This window comes from Hoplias malabaricus, chromosome 3, assembly GCF_029633855.1.
Source record: "Hoplias malabaricus isolate fHopMal1 chromosome 3, fHopMal1.hap1, whole genome shotgun sequence".
Classification (NCBI taxonomy): domain Eukaryota; kingdom Metazoa; phylum Chordata; class Actinopteri; order Characiformes; family Erythrinidae; genus Hoplias; species Hoplias malabaricus.
The window spans coordinates 17123577-17139685 of record NC_089802.1 but is presented as its reverse complement, the minus strand read 5'-3'; the positions used below and the strand labels follow the sequence as shown (position 1 = coordinate 17139685).

General features: G+C 38.6%; 1 protein-coding gene across 3 annotated transcripts in view; it reads left to right on the top strand.

The window, feature by feature from the left end:
- The first annotated feature begins 1123 nt into the window (after positions 1-1123).
- etv4 (ETS variant transcription factor 4) overlaps positions 1124-16109 on the top strand; it is a 34273-nt gene continuing 19287 nt past the window's right edge. Inside the window, exons 1-4 of one of the 3 annotated variants that reach the window (XM_066664177.1) lie at positions 1124-1347; positions 2043-2133; positions 2294-2341; positions 9850-9903. In XM_066664177.1, coding sequence (XP_066520274.1) covers positions 1291-1347; positions 2043-2133; positions 2294-2341; positions 9850-9903 — 250 coding nt within the window. In that variant the 5' untranslated portion in view covers positions 1124-1290. Of the gene's footprint in view, positions 1348-1482; positions 1643-2042; positions 2134-2293; positions 2342-9849; positions 9904-16109 lie in introns of those variants that run through there. The other 2 variants (XM_066664176.1, XM_066664178.1) reach the window with 2 other exon arrangements.

The following is a 16109-nucleotide window of genomic DNA, read 5'->3' as shown; positions in this document are numbered from 1 at the left end:
AAGTTTGAGCATAAAATATTTTTTCATTCTAACTTATTTGCCTCACCTCTCTCAGGACCACAGCCTTCACCTCTTTAAGTCAACTGGGGTATATGTCTAAACCTACACGGTTTAGGGGCCTTTTCAAGCGCTTTTTTTCAAGAACTTTTAACATAAACAAACAGAGGACGCCGTTCTTTCCCCCTGCGTCCTGTTCGCGTGCCTCGGTGAAAAGCAGAACACATACAGCCGTGTGCAAAAATGTGAGCACCCTGCTTCAAATTACACTGGATTTCCAAACGAACACACGACATACTTCTGCATATTTTAAATCATAGTCCATACATACTTCCTGAACATAGCCTACATGTGGAGGCATAAAATAGACATTATAAATTAGATTTCCAATTAGCTATGTTACTTTTCAGTCCAACAAATAAATAGAAACGGCCTTATTTAGATTTACTGTAGAGGAAGTCAGCCCTTTTTTTTCCCGAGGAAATCCAGAAAACACAGTCTTTTTTTTCACTGATTACTGTGTTGTAAACAATAGAGAGTGACCACGTATAGAAAAATAGAGTGTGTCTGTCCCGTGTGTGGCTTTGATTTAGTGTTTGAGGAAGTGTGTGCGTCAGGAATACACCACGATGTGGGGACCAAAATCTGTTTACACACGCACATTGCGTGGGCTTCACTTCCTTCTGGGGGCCACAAATCTAAATTAGTACATTTACAATTAAAGACATTTTAGGGTGAAGTTAGGGTCAGGGGTTAGTTTACGGTTAGGTTTCGACTAGTAGTAACCCACTTATGAACAAATACACAGCGAATGTAGCATACGTCTGTGTTATATCCCCAAATGTGCCTGAAAACAAACTTGAGTGTGCGTTTGTGTACAAAGAATAAATCACGTTGCGGGGCTAAATCTGCTCTCACGCACTCACACTGTGAGGACTTCTCTTCCTTGACAACGTTAGGGTTAGGCTAGTTGTGCTTAGGGAAAAATAAGAGTAAGAATCTCTCTGTAACATGAATGGAGGTCTATGTGATGGTTCCACAGCACACGAAAACAAACGTGAATGTGTGTGTGTGTGTGAGAGAGAGAGAGAGAGAGAGAGAGAGAGAGAGAGAGAGATTGTGTGTGTGTTCGTGTGAGTGTGTGTGCAGTGGGACAGTTTTCGTGAATGGAGCTCATTACGTATGCAGCTTTCTCGCGGCTCCATTCACAACTCGAGCTGCCTGCTCTCCACACTGCTGCAGACTGCGTGGAGCTCACTCAGAACAGCCCAAATGACCACGAACGGTTAACGCATGGATTATAAGATGGATGGATATCTGGACCAGCAAGTGCCTTATACTTTAGCTAATGTAAGTGCTCTGTTTTTGAATCTCCCCGCTTTGTTTCCGGCGTGTTCTCCGCTGTTTGGATCCTCCGCTCGTCCGTTGCCTGTGGTTTGTTGCGCGCGAGCTGCGATGAAAACTAAGCTGAGTTTGAACCAAAATAATGATCACAGAGGCAGTTTTTTAACCCTTTTCCGTTGTTTTATTGTAGAATAGGCAACACACTTACATTGGTCCTGTTTGGGGTGTTTTGTTGTTAGAGTCTGATAGTTACGTCGTATTTACAAAGAATATGTCATGTTTACACGTCTATTTTTAAATGGTGAGCTCTATTTCAAAACCTGACGGAAGTATGGTTAGAGATATAGTCAGGAATGTGAAAACCCTAAGATTCGTTATACTTTTAAAATGTAAAAACAAAGCTGTTAATAATATTCCAAGTATTATAAAACTATATCCTACTGTAGGGTCTACCTTCATTGTAACTAGTGAGGTTTGAGATTTGTATACACTACACAACAAGCTATGACTACAGTTTAAATATTTATAATTCCTCAGTATTCAGAACTCGAAATGTGGTTGTAACATATGGTCATGTCTTCCACTATATATCTTCACTGTATATTTGAATTATAACTCATCACCTAGTGCTCAAATGTTGCTTATTTGTTCTATACTCTGTATAAATATTTCCACTTACATAATATGCTTGCTGTTTGCAGAGGTCGCAAGGAAATGGGCCCCTAAATAGACTGTTGATGGCAGCAAAAAGGAAATACATGGACACCGAATTACCCCCTCAGGAATCCGAAGGTAAAGTAAAAAGCATGTTTAGGAAACTGACTGTGGCCTTTATGCAGGCAGTAGACGCTGTCAAGAACAGAAGCATGTAGTGATGGAAGACTTGAACTTTTGAAGAATAACTGCCTTGTGTTGAGCTGTAATATGTTTTTTTTATTTTTTATTTTTCCAGATCTGTTTCAGGATTTAAGTCAGCTTCAAGAGACATGGCTGACAGAAGGTGAGACTGGCATTCTTCTATTTGTGTCTGCTGTATGTCTGGATCTCAGTGCTTATGCCCCTCTAGTGGCAATAAACATGGATCGAAAAGTAGTAACATTAAGAATAGCAGTGCCTGTTTGCTAGTGGAAAAAGAAGGGATAATTAAATACTAAAAATGGATGGCCCCTTTGATTAGGCACACGGCTGGATGCTTCAGGACAGATTGAAATGTGATCTCATTGACTCATGGCCAGAGTCTGGTGTTGATTTTATTACACTGATCCTAGGAAAATGGGATTTCAACCAGTATGAATTTGATAGCCTGATGCCATTTTAAACTGAGACCAGTAAAAGATTTTTATGGCCCCTTTGCTTAGTTTAATACACTATTACAACTGCCACAAAGTGATTATGCCATGCGACATCCTCTTTTGTTTCTCTGAAGAAATATGTTTAAAAATAAATTTTGTGAGTTTGAAGAAAATCCATTTTCAAGAGTCTTTACATTAAATTAAGTTTCCCCAATCTATAAAAAGCTTCTTAACCCTCACATATTTTCCTCTAAAGAACCCTCAAGGGAAAGGATTTTAGGGAAAGAAAACCAAAAGTGGGTTTTCCAGGGTATTGCACAAATCCCCTTGTGGGCTGATTTTTTTTTTCTTTTCAAACAGTAATGGGTTTGCTAGGTATTTTATATTATAAATATCTAAGAAGCCTCTATCACAAAATGAATCATCATACTCTACTGAGAGCTACATAAACTCTGAATACTTGGGCAGTTTTGTGGCATGAACACAGCTAATGCAAATAAACAGCATCAAAACCCGATGGTCAGGCGGTGAATAGTTTAAATGAATCCTGGCAGAAAGGATTTACAGTGTCCAGACCAGGGAGTGGTGGACAAAAAGAGTAGGCTTGAAACCACAATTCTGGATCTGTGCTGTTTTAGGCCTTTTATAGACTAAAAAAAAAATCTATGAAATAAATAGATGATAGGAATATATATTTTAATTATTTTTTTCTTTGTCTCACTATTTTGTCTATTATTATAGTTTTCACATCAGTATGTGATTTTATCATAGAATGTGCACTTACTACATACACTCTTAGCCTAAACGTTTCTGTAGAGTACTACTGTTGGGGTAGAACAATTTGTGGTGCTATACAGTTTCATTCAGTAAAGATTTTTTAAAGAAGCATCTAGAGCAAATTTTTGTTCACAGAGAAGGATCATTTAACCAAGCTAAGGTCTTTTTACACATTTGGATGTTTTTTGGAGTGTTCATGGTTCTATATATAAACAGATTCTATTAGATTCACTGAAAACCAATTTAAAGTGTTTACAGTTGTTGAGTATGCTGCTTGATCTCTTCTGTGGTCTAGTTCTGCTTAAATATTTAAGAAAATAACAGGAAAGATAAAAAAAATCAGTAAATATTTCATGAAATGGAACAGAGTATTTGTGACGTATGTTAACATTAGTCATGATTTTATTTACAATAAAGGCACATTTCCTAGAGAGAATGACTGAAATTGGTTCTAGCTGTTCTTTCAGAAGGAAAGTACTTAAGAGTTCAGACACTGTAGTGTTGCAGTTCAAGGTCAGTACTCACATGTCAAAGTAAAGCTGTAATTAATGCTTGGAGTGATTAATGCTCAGCACTTTGAAAATAGGAATCTCCGGTCCCTTTGACGACTGGCTGTTCCGGTCTGCAAAGATTTTAATATTTATCACATCACTGATTATATCATTTCCTACCTGAATTTTTTTTTTTTTCCATTTTGCTGTTTTGGTGAACTTTGTGTCAGTGGGAAGTGTGTATCTAAAAGCATTATTTTGGCCTGAAACCTTCAGATAAGCAGTTTAATCAGCAGGTTGACTTAAACAGAAGCACATCCTATAATCACAGTGAGGATTCAATCAAATAACTGGATATTGCCCATCCACAACACAATTACCATGCAATGCCTATTATCATGCAGCGTCAAACTGTAAAGTTCACACATCATTCATCAGGTGAGAGACAGAGACAATGAACATAAAACACACCAGTGAGAACTATGCCTTTATTCTCACTGAAAACTGAAACGAGACAACATGTATTTTCAAAGGGGAATTCCACAGGCTTTTCATTATAGTGTAATTAAATTATGACAATGTAAAAAATGTCACTTAGACTGGTGTTGATGTGAATGTGCAGTTCTAGAAAACAATTACTCAATTACTGATTTAGAATTCTTCACAGAGGTAGTACAATAATACTGACATAGGTGTACAACATGTTCAAATGCATTCATGACAGAGGAGTTCAGTCTTTGTTCAGTGATTGACTATTAATATCGTTATCTATAAAAACTCAGGTGTGTATGTAGCTACATGGCTATATTAGAATTCACCCCTTGTGCATATACAGTACTTATTAATGTCAGTTTGTGTTCTTCTGAGTGAGATTTACTAAAATATTCCCACACAGAAAGAAGAGAGCAGAGCCTGTCCACAGAGCACAGGTTTTTCCTTTTTTTCCAACTGGATAGACCAAACGGCTTATTATCAGGTGATTGTGGTTGTGGGTGATTCACCATATTGTAAAAACAGAGGCTTGAGGGCTTTCACACTTTAAAGGGGAGAGAGGAAGAGAAAGACGGGGACAAGAAAGTTCTGAATGGATAAAGCTTGTCGAGTCTTGTTATTAGCCTTTACCTTTTTTTTAAAGACAGACCTCCTGGCTCCTCCCAGGATCTGTCGGACTAAAAAAAAAATTCAGTCATTCAGAGTCCCTGAGAGAAAAAGGAAACATGTCTCCATGCTTGCACAGACGCACTTCCAGTCTTGTGCTGACTTGCATTTCAAAGCCCTTGACAAGACGTTCCTGGAAGCTCACTGGCCTCAGACACTCACTCAGTCACTCTCTCTCTCTCACACTCACAGACACACACACACACACGTGCATGCACAGACATACACACACTCTCTAACATGTACATGCACACACAGAGAGAGAGAGAGAAAGTCAGGCTATGTTGTGTTCCAGTTAGCTCTAAGGAACTGATGTTCAGACAATCCCTAATGTGTGTGTGTGTGTGTTTTTTTGTTGTTTTTTTTTTAATTCCTTTCCTTTGCACATATCGCATGTGTTTCTTTTCAGACATGTTGAAACAAGCGCAAATGATTTATTGTTTGATCTGGAAGACCAAATATTGGCCTCTGCTCTGACTCATATATAAAAAAGCCTTATGCTTCTCCTCGGGGGCGAACAGAAGAAAACTTGAGTGGCTCTAATAGAATTACACTATAGCAACAGGATAGTGGAATATGTAGGAAATGAATGTAATTTATCAGAGCATGCTCAAAAGGGGCATTGGCATGATTTCCATCACAGGAAGTGGCAGAATAATCTCACGTCTCAGAGTTACTCTTTTTGATTGCAGTGTTTATGGTCTACTGGCTGAGAAGAGAAGCTGGAGTATGCAATGCCTAGTGAAACAGCAGGCTAGGGTTTTGTTGCTCAGTGCAGCACTTACAGTATGTATTGGGCCTGTGGCTTAATCATTCCTTCTGTTACAGAGGGAAAATGACAACAGCACAAGACGTTTACTCTTTGTTTGTGTCATGTAGCCTGTAGCGTGCATCATAAATCAGAGCTTGTTATGCATATTTGAAAGCAAATGAGTCTAGGCTGTAACATTAAATGCCTTATTATATTTATTTAATGCACTATTATTTAATGCACTAGTGGCATAAATTATCTTTGTTCTAAAATACGAATTTAGTGTTTTAAGTTGTATTATTTTTAACCTTTTTTTAAATACCTCTTTGCATGGCTCTTTGTGATGTTAATAAGAAGAGATCATTATTATTATATCTGTTTTTTCTGTGCGACTGATGCCTGAGCACAATAAGAAAGTTGGGAAAATCCGAGGGATATTTACTGCTCACTTTTCCTTTTACCAACACTTAAACCTTTTGGGCTGAATATAACTGATGCAGTTTAGACAACTATAAAAGTCGATAGTGGTGCAACCATATGCTCCATAATCTTTTATTGTCATGGTTTTCATAACATTCCACATGTTTATTTTAGAGATATAGATCTATATGTTTAGCAGGCCAGTGTAGGATGTAGCTTGCTGTTGTTCTGTTGAAATGAACTTGAATGCCCCTGAAAAGAGGTCGGTTATGCTGTATGTAGCAGCAAAATGTATTAAAATTTTCGTTGTTAATATTGCTTTAACAAATTACACAATTTATACACTCTGTACCATGACAGATACTGGCTTTTGAAATTTATGCTGGTATCAATCTGGATGCTCCTTTTCCTATTTGGCTATTTGTTGTTTCCTTAAACAGTCTGAAAGGTTGACTCAACAGACCACAGTACACGTTTCCTCTGTGAATCAGTTCATTTCAAATGAACTCAGTGAAGTCTGGACATTGTTGACATATGGCTTCCATAATGCGTGGTACAGTTTTAGCTTTTGTGGATGCAAAGATGACTGGTGTTTATTGACCATGGTTTTATCAAAGTATTACTAAGCCCATTTGGTAATGTCTATCACATATTTTATTCCTTGATGCAGCGCCACCAGGCACATGGAAGGTCACAGGATGTCAGTTGTGGTTTTTGATTTCGTTTTCTCTGATTTTCATGAATCTTTTGATGATATGCTTCGTGGAGTGTGAACTACATAAAGTCCTTGAAAGGAACATTGTTCCTAACCTGTTGGATTATTGAATAAATATTTGCATGTGCTTTCTTTTTATACCCAAGTAAGATTGCATCACCTCAAATAGCCCTGGTCCCAACATTTCAACAGAATGTTTCTGGCATAATTTTCAGAATTGAGCAAATATTTTAAAAACTAATGTTGATTGGGTGAAACTGGATACAAGATTTTTTTTTGTAGATGAGGTCTAGTAGTATAGTATGTTATTGGCAGTGCAACAGTTACCACGGCAATATTGTGATACGTTACTTTTCGGTATGATTGAAAGGACCAGTCCTACCTGGCTTATATCCCAACAGAGGACTGCCGACTGGCATGCAACGGGCCCAGTGGGTCATTGTCCACTTCCACCACTACTCATTCAGACGCACTGGAGAGTAAATAAATTGGTTGTGTGCATAGAAATGCATGCAGAGTGCGATAAAATCAATGGTGCACCTGCAGCCACAAAAACTTGCTTTGCATAACAACTATAAGTGTTTGACTTAGATTCATAACTGCAGCAGCTAGTCATGAGAATTTATAATTAGAAGGGTGGACATAATTATCAATAATGAAAGTCATTCAAGTCATGAAAAGAATCAGTTACTGGCATAGAGCTGGTTTCAGATTTGGGACGATTTTCTTGACATGTTTTTCAAGGTCACTTTAGGGAATGGAGCCGGTATTATTTGTGTTGGCGTTGACTATTAATCTGCTCTTATTTTAGCCTTTCCCTGCTCCGATTTACCAGCACTGTGCATGAAACAGGACAGTACAAACCCTCTTTAAATGACCTGAGGAGTCAGTTGTATACCTTGAATGACTCAGTCTTTTCAACAAAGTTGAACTAAGTGGATATCCTTGAAATTAGAGTCCATTATCGACCTGTATTTGCCTTCGCAAACATATACAATGCAAACTCAGCATAACCACAGATTGCTACTGATATGGTTTTATGGAAACATATTGAGCTTTACTATATGTCTTTCTGTAATTTAAGACCTACCATCTTCCTTTACGCGACTGTATATTATGTGTTTGATGGCTTCACCCAAAATGACCCAAGAAGAGACTAAAACAGTCCTATTTGAGGTTCACCAAGGAACACTTTTTGTCTTTGCTAAAGTACTTAGGACCACACTAACCAAATGGGCTGCAAGAATATAGGTTTAAACCATATAGTTTGGAAAACAATACCTTTTCCTGTGTTATTGCACTCATGGAAAGGGAGCCAACGAGCACTCTCTTTTCTCTCTTCCTCACTCTTCCCTCTCTCACGTCAACCACTTCTTACTTGACCTTAAGAACTAGGCTTCAAAGGACTCAACACAGGTGATGAATTCCAGAACACCTCACTGCACAGAGCCAATCATTGTCAGAGAAATGGCTTTCAGTTGGTATGACGCGAGCAGCGACGTAAGGCATGGACACCAGACCCAGCAATATTTTTATCCACTTTTTAGCTTTCTCATTCCATGCTCATTATTTATGAATGCATGAATAAGACTTGCCCTACCATTGTCTATATACCAAACGTGCATATAATCAATCACTGTTTTATTGGTCTACTGTTTTTATTGTTTTATGGGTTGGGGGGGTGTATTACACAAATAATTAAATAATTTTCTAATCATAATCTAGCATCTATTAAATCTTTTGGTCGAAATAAAGCAAGCCAGTCATTTTCCATTCCACATCAATCTTGTATCACAGTTGCAATATGTTGCGATCTGATGAAATGATGCTTTGTCCATCTACTGCAGCCCTAGTGTGCACATCCATTAGCTGCATCGGTCAAGACTGAAAGTCCATCAGCAGGATAAGAGCAGACAGAGTGAGGCTGAGAGAGAGAGACAGATGATGTTAGTGCTGTTTGAGGCAGGCCATCAGTAGCTGCGATTCTCTATTGATCCACTATCAGTTTGGTTCAATAAGACACAAGAGCATGGTTGACAAACAACTAGGTAACACTGTTTCCCTGTGAGCCCTTTATCACCCACCCTTTGTGAATGCCTTCAGATCAGAGCTGAACATAGAGAGAGACAAATGTTCACTAAAATGGCTTTGTGATATCTGATAGAAAGGCTGCCGTTATGAGTCTATTAAAATATAATACTTATAATTTTTAAATAATACTATAATTTTGAAAGTAAATTGACTTACAAGAGGAAACGTATAACAAAAGAAGTGAGTCTGCTAAAGCTTTTCTTGTGGCTAACTGGCCACTTGGTTCAGTGCAATACATGTGCCCATTAGTTTTAGTAGTTGTCATAATAAAAAGTTGCACATTTCAAAAGTAGTGAAATAGTGTACTGTACGTCTGATGGAATCCAGTAGTAATCAAGACATCCACACACACGCATCCATACACAGTGTTGAGCAGAGGGTATTGATCTGCTGCTCATGGAAAAGTGCTGGCACAGACAAAAGTGGAGGTGAAGGTCGCATGGCTGTCCACAGGCAGTAACTCAGGTTTCAAACAGATGAAGATGAAGGGAGAGGCAGGCTGGCCTAATGGACAGGCTCAGTCTATTCCCCGATGAATTAAGACAAATGGCTCCGTTTAAGACAAATTATAACTTTGATCCTCAAGCCTCGTATTGTCATGAGGACCATATTTCAGCAAAATGTATTTAGAGTTAATGTGTACAGCTTTCAGGAGTTTCTGGCTTACGTTGTATGATTTCAGGCTTGGTTCATGAAATTTCACATTTGTCATTTTCTGTAGCGTGTACCCTGTTTGACTGATTGACTATGAATCTTAAATCAAGGTTCTAAGCATGCCTTCTCTCTTTTTTTTTTTTTTTTTCTCAATGACAGCTCAAGTTCCTGATAGTGATGAACAGTTTGTTCCTGACTTCCACTCAGAAAACTGTAAGTAAATCTTCCTTCCTCCAAGTATGCTCTAGGAAGCTTTCACTATTTTAAATGGAGGATACTTTGCACTCAGGCCATAGAAGAACCCGTTTGGTTCCTCAAAAACACTTTCAAACATTTTGGTAAACGCAGTATGTGAGTATAAAGAATATTCTCAAAATACAAATTCCTCCATAAAATATAGAGTTTGTTAAAGAGCCCACAGCCAATTCGGGGAAAATGGACTTCTCCTCGCTTTAAATTAAAGGTCTCGCTGTAGAAGTAAACATGTTTCAGAATGTGTCCATATATTCACTAAAACCAAGGAATCCATCTTTTCATCCTACAGCAGTTTAGATCTGGCTATAGCTTAAAGTTATATATAGAGAGTATGCTTTTGGATACACTCAAAAATGAGACATATACATACGTTTTAAAGACACAGTAACAAAATATCTATCTAAATATTTATTGTGTTTAATTAATTACTTTCATTTTATTTCCTGTATGTAAAGCATATTGAGTTTCTGCATGCATGAATGTGCACCATAATAATAATAATAACAACAACAACAATAATTATTAATAATAATAATAATAATAATAATAATAATAATAACAGCAGAAGAAGCCTGACTAGTTGTAAGTTCTAAAAATTATTTTTGGAGAATGTTAATATAAAAAAGAATCTAGATTGTGTTTGCTTCATAAAACCCACAGAGACATCATAAGTGGATGTCAGGGGGGAAAGTAAAGTGCAAGAAAAATGTGGAATATGGGCCTCATTTTTTTTCTATAACCACTAATCCGAGTCAAGAACTATAAAGCAACCTTTATTTTCAAGAGTGATTGGCAGTCTACTGTGTGAAGCGAGAGATGTTATTGCTCACTTTGCCTGAAAGATTGAGACTGATAGGTTGAGAAAATGTTTGAGGCTTAGGTGAGGTTGTTGCACTTGTCAGAAATATAATCGTGTTGTCCTTAAGGCCCTGAGTAGGAAATACAGAGAGAAACACTTCGCAAATGACCTGCTGCTCTTACCGACACATTTGGATGCTCGAGTTAAAGAGCACCTTCCATTTGCATGTGCTTCAAAGGCTCAATTGAGCAGCTCAGGAAACCGGTAAAAGATCATTCAGGAATCACACACAAAGATTGGCTTTTGTGTCTGTCAGAGGTGTAAATGGAAAAGCAAATTCCTGTACCACACAACACCAAGGCTGCCTTTTCAACTGCTCTCCTGTTTTTGTGTGTTGTGTCTCCACACAATGGCGTGCCAGGCTTTGTGGAGGGGCGTGCGCTCTGTAAACAGTTCTCCTGGACCTTTTGTCAAAGCCATTCACAGACCTATGGGTTGGGCCTTTACCACGTTGGCAAGTCCACGGCCCATGTTGTGGAAACACTGCTGGCATTTTTCATGGGTTATAGAGTTCAAGGCATGAGTCACACAAACAACATCTTTTTTTTTCTGTAGCAGAAATTGTAATTTGAACTGGGCAGTGGCTCGGTAGAGGAGAAAGGACACAGTCTCTGCCTCTTTTAAAGCCCAAATACAGATGTCAAGTCTGTGTCTATCTCTTGGTTAATTTCATACAATAAGAGCCTGTATGTGAAGCAGCTGTGAGAACATTTTGAACATATTGAAAACCACATTGTTTTATAGTACTTATTGTCACAGGAATAGTCACAACAGAACTTGAGTTGCAATTTTTTAAATGATTACATACAGCAGGTATATTATGAATCTTAATATTTGAATATAAAAGCAACAAAATAATTTTCCCTTTAAAACACAGGCTCTGCATTCCTGAATCAAATCCACACTCGCTTGTGCCTATTAGGAAAAGTCCAAAACTTTCCTTAAAGATAGAATCCCTGCTTGTTGTAAGCCCAAATCCAGTGTATGCAAACATTGCCATCTAATCCCTTGACATGTGGTGACAGATGCTCCCTATAACATATTGTTCTTGTCTGTTGTCCAACAATGGCAAGGAGGAAGTGGAGATGAACTCCAGGGCATTGAGGGGTCATGTCCACTTAACCCCATCAGGGCAGAACCAATTGTGGTGTTGCGGTCAGCCAGTGACAGCCCCTTGCAGACTCCGTGTGAGCTTCAGCCTGACAGGCCTGTCACATTAGTTAAGTGGCGTAAAGGCTTGATTGGCAGCTCTACACACCCTTTCTTTTAAATTATAGCGCTACAATAATTTATGTGCCCTCTGCAGTTTCTGAGACCGTCTGCAGTTGACAGGCCATAAACATAAGCTCATTCTCCCTCATGGTTGAGGTCACAGTGGCGAGAGTATGTCGAAGCCACCCATTCTGTAATGAAATGAAACATTGCCCGATGCCACTGCAGTGGTGGGAGAGCTTTGTTCAGAGCTTGTAGGCATTTGTACACTTCAGGTGAGTCAGATGTTTTGGTAAGTCATGCCAGCGTCCTGCGTTTCATAACAGTCTCTCTTCTGTAAACACTTACGGGCCTAAAAAACATGTTGTGATCCAGTCAAACGTTTCACCGTCTATTCAACAGAGCTGTTGCCCGCCCGGCTGTGACAGAGGACACAGAGTAAGCATTGGAGCAGGGTTGGAATGTCCGTTTCTTTTCTTTTTCTCCTTTTTTTTCTTTCTTCTTCTCCTTCTTTTCTTGTAAGTGGGGCATGCTGTTGTGCAACACCTGCACAGCTGACAAATCTATCTCTATCTCTTCCTCATTTTCGACAATAACGTCTAACTAGCTAACTCTCTGTAAAGCAGCTTGGACATTTTTTTTTAACAGTAAAAAGCCACAGAAGGGCACTTGTTCTACCAAAATGAATCTCTAGAAATGTCTAGTAAGACATTTACAGCAACAGTAAGTCACCAGGGCAGAAGAAGCAGTTAAAACAATAAGTTCCCAAATATGCTTGTAAAAAAAGAGGTGGCATAAATAAATAATTATATAAATGACTAATTAAAATTGCTTGAAACTTCAATGGGTTCTTCTATAGAATTACTAAGACATATTTTAATAGCATTTTCACCAATCTTTAAATATACTGATATACTTAAATCATCATTAATATACAAACAGGGTCATGCTGAGATATTTCTAATATGACTTTTTTTACCTAGAAAATGTGGTTTTATTGCCTCTAAATGTGATGTAAACTGTTACAGGACATGATTAATATTGTTATATTGTGCCTGAGTCTCTGTAATAGATGTTATAACATTAGTAGTAATGTTATTAGTAAAATTGTTGCAAGAAATCACAAGTTCGCTATGAATGACTTTGTTTATATCTGAGCCATTGAATTATGCAGAAACTGTGAAAGATGTATGGAATTCCCCTTTAAGGGTGTACTGCTAATCTCTGTTTATTGATTTTAAAACGGTGCACATTTGAGACATTTGCTTGCAGCAGCTGTTTCACAACATGCTGCGTTTACTGGTGGAATGTGGGGTGACATTTGAGAGTCAAAGAGGCTTATCGCAGTAAATGAGGAACACGGTGGTCCTTCAGTAGTTTTAGGAAACTAAAAAGATCAGCTCTGATTTTAGAGTAATCTGAGTGTCAGGTCTGGGTTTTTTTCTTTGTATGGTTTATTGGGAAGTGTGTCTGTAAATGATGGATAGGGATGATGTTATCAGCTGTATCAGGGTTCTGCCTCATATTCAGTGTAATTTAGTTGTGAAAGTAGCACAAACTGTGATTAACATGTCATTTGGTGGCGTCTGCGCTTGAGACAGGATTCGTCTCTGCTCCATTCATGAAAAATGTCTCGCAGCAGGCTCCACCCTCACAGTTCCTTTTTCTGAATGGAGCCCTCAGCTCCTCCCTTTTCCTGTTTCTCTACAAACAGAGCTGAAATGTGAAAATCTGGGCTGCTTGCTTTAACCCCCTCCCCCTTTCTCTCTTTCTCTTCCTCTGTTTCTCTCTCTCTCTCTCTCTCTCTCTCTCTCTCTCTCTCTCTCTCTCTCTGCTCTGAGTGATCCAAGATGTGAGTTAATCCAGCAATTGCAGTGTTGTGTGGGCCGATTGTTTGATTTTGTGCCTTGTAGTAATTATATAGGAAGTTGTGGCCATATATCCAAGTTTTGCCTTTTTTAAGGAGTTAAATGAGAGAGAGAGAGAGAGAGAGAGAGAGAGAGAGAGAGAGAGAGAGAGAGAGAGAGAGAGAGAGAGAGAGATTTAGTGTCCACACCGCAGAAAACTTTTCTGAATGTACAGTCTGGATCTTGTTTGTGTTGTGCTGACCACCCCCCTCCCTCCTCCAACACACACACCATTCCTCTCTCTCTCTCTCTCATAGTGTCTGGCATATCACCCAATTGCTGTGACTTGCAACCCTCCGACCACCCCAAGCACCCCCACCCCTTCAACACACTCCTAACAATATACACTGCTCCAAAAGCTCTCAACTTTCCAAAATACAGCTGCTATGCAACAAAGTCTGCAAAAACATCCTACAGACAACCAGAAAAGCAGTGAGACCACTCACCCTATCTCAACCAGGGGGCTGGCCTTCCCTCCCTTCCTCTCACACAGACACACACACACACACACACACACACACACACTCGCGCTCTCTCGTAAGCCCCTCGGTTGTATGAATGGGCTGGTTGTGATGGACTGGCTGAGGCAGCACTGAGTGAAAATGCAACCTCCATTCATAAAGTCTGCTGCCTGAGCGCTACGTTCTTCAACAACATCCCCATTGTCACCACTTTCTGTCCTTCTTTTTTCTTTACAAAACAAAGTCTTTAATACAGTCACTAAAAACTCCTTGTTACTATTTTGTCTTACTTGTCTCTTTCTTTTTTTCCCCTTTGTTTATTTGTTTTTTTCCTTTCTTTCCATCTTTTCTTGCAAGCAGTTATCCCTACATTAACAATGTACCCATTAAAGCATTTTGTAGTTACTAATTTATTCACAAATAAACATTAGACATTGGACATTAGTCATAAATTAAATATAGATGCTCTTGCCAGTTAAGTTTAAAACTCTCTGTTTTGTTTTTAAAACTTATTACTCTGATAGACACCTCTCTTTGTGAAGAGTACATCTTAGTACTTTTAATTAGGTTACAACAATACCATATTTTCATTTATATATATATAGTTAAGTTGCATTACTTTATCCAGCTTCACTCCAGTCTTTTTTATTTAGAGTTTCAATTTAAAGCATTTCTGTTGCGTAAATATATATATTTTTTTTATCTGGAAAAGAGATTTTAGTATAAATTTATGAAACACAAGTTGTTTAGAAAAACCCCTGCTGTATCATTTAACATATTTTTAGTGGATAAAAAGTCTACCTGTACATTACATTTCTTCCTGGCCGTGCTAGTAGAATAAATCTCCCCTGTTTGTGTGCAAGTGCTGTCTGTTTGAATCTCTGTCTGTAAGGCTGTATATATTCTGGCTCAGACTGAGGTATGGCCAGTGGAGCTCAGATTTGTTCGTTGAAAGGACAGAAGTGTGTGTGTGTGTTTGTGTTTTACTGCATTACTGGGCAGAAGGGTTGTGGAGAGGTTTGGGGGGTGGGGTGGGGGTTCGGGGGAGGGAGAAAAAGCAAAGCACAAACCAGTCCAGGACATCGTCTGCTCTCTCTTCTCTCAGAGGGGGCTCTCTCTCCCCCTTTCTTTATGCTGCTGAAAGGAAAAGGATCAGTGGGGGAGGACAAATGATAACAAGGCATCCCTATATGTAGTAACACATACAGGGAGAACAGGGGGGAGTTTATCTGTGAATTACACAAATGTCAGGTCAAAGCCCAGTAACTCTTTTCCTCCGCAGTTTTTGTTTTTTTACACCAGCTGCACTTCAAATTGTGCCCCACATTGTGATGAAAGACAAAAATAACAAAAATGGTCCAAAGTGACCTGAGTTACAAGCTGGTTTTAAGTCATTTATTTTTTCATTAGTTTTTTAATTTTCATTGTCTGGGGAAAACAAAAGCAACGGAAGATTCAAATAACTTAATGCAGCTGTGATGTTGTAATCGGTGTGTCCTCATTTGCCTTAATTACAGCTACTGTATATTTTTAGTGAGTATTACTGAGTATTTCAGCCACATTCAGAGTTTAATACCGTCTCAGTAATTATGTTTTCTGTTGAGTTGCCTCTTCACAGTGGAAGGATGGTCTGAAATCTTGTGTATATTTTCAGATCTGAAACAAGAGCTAAGTTTGCTTTAATACTGTCCTGTCTCTCAAAGATGAACGGTTTAAATATTTTTG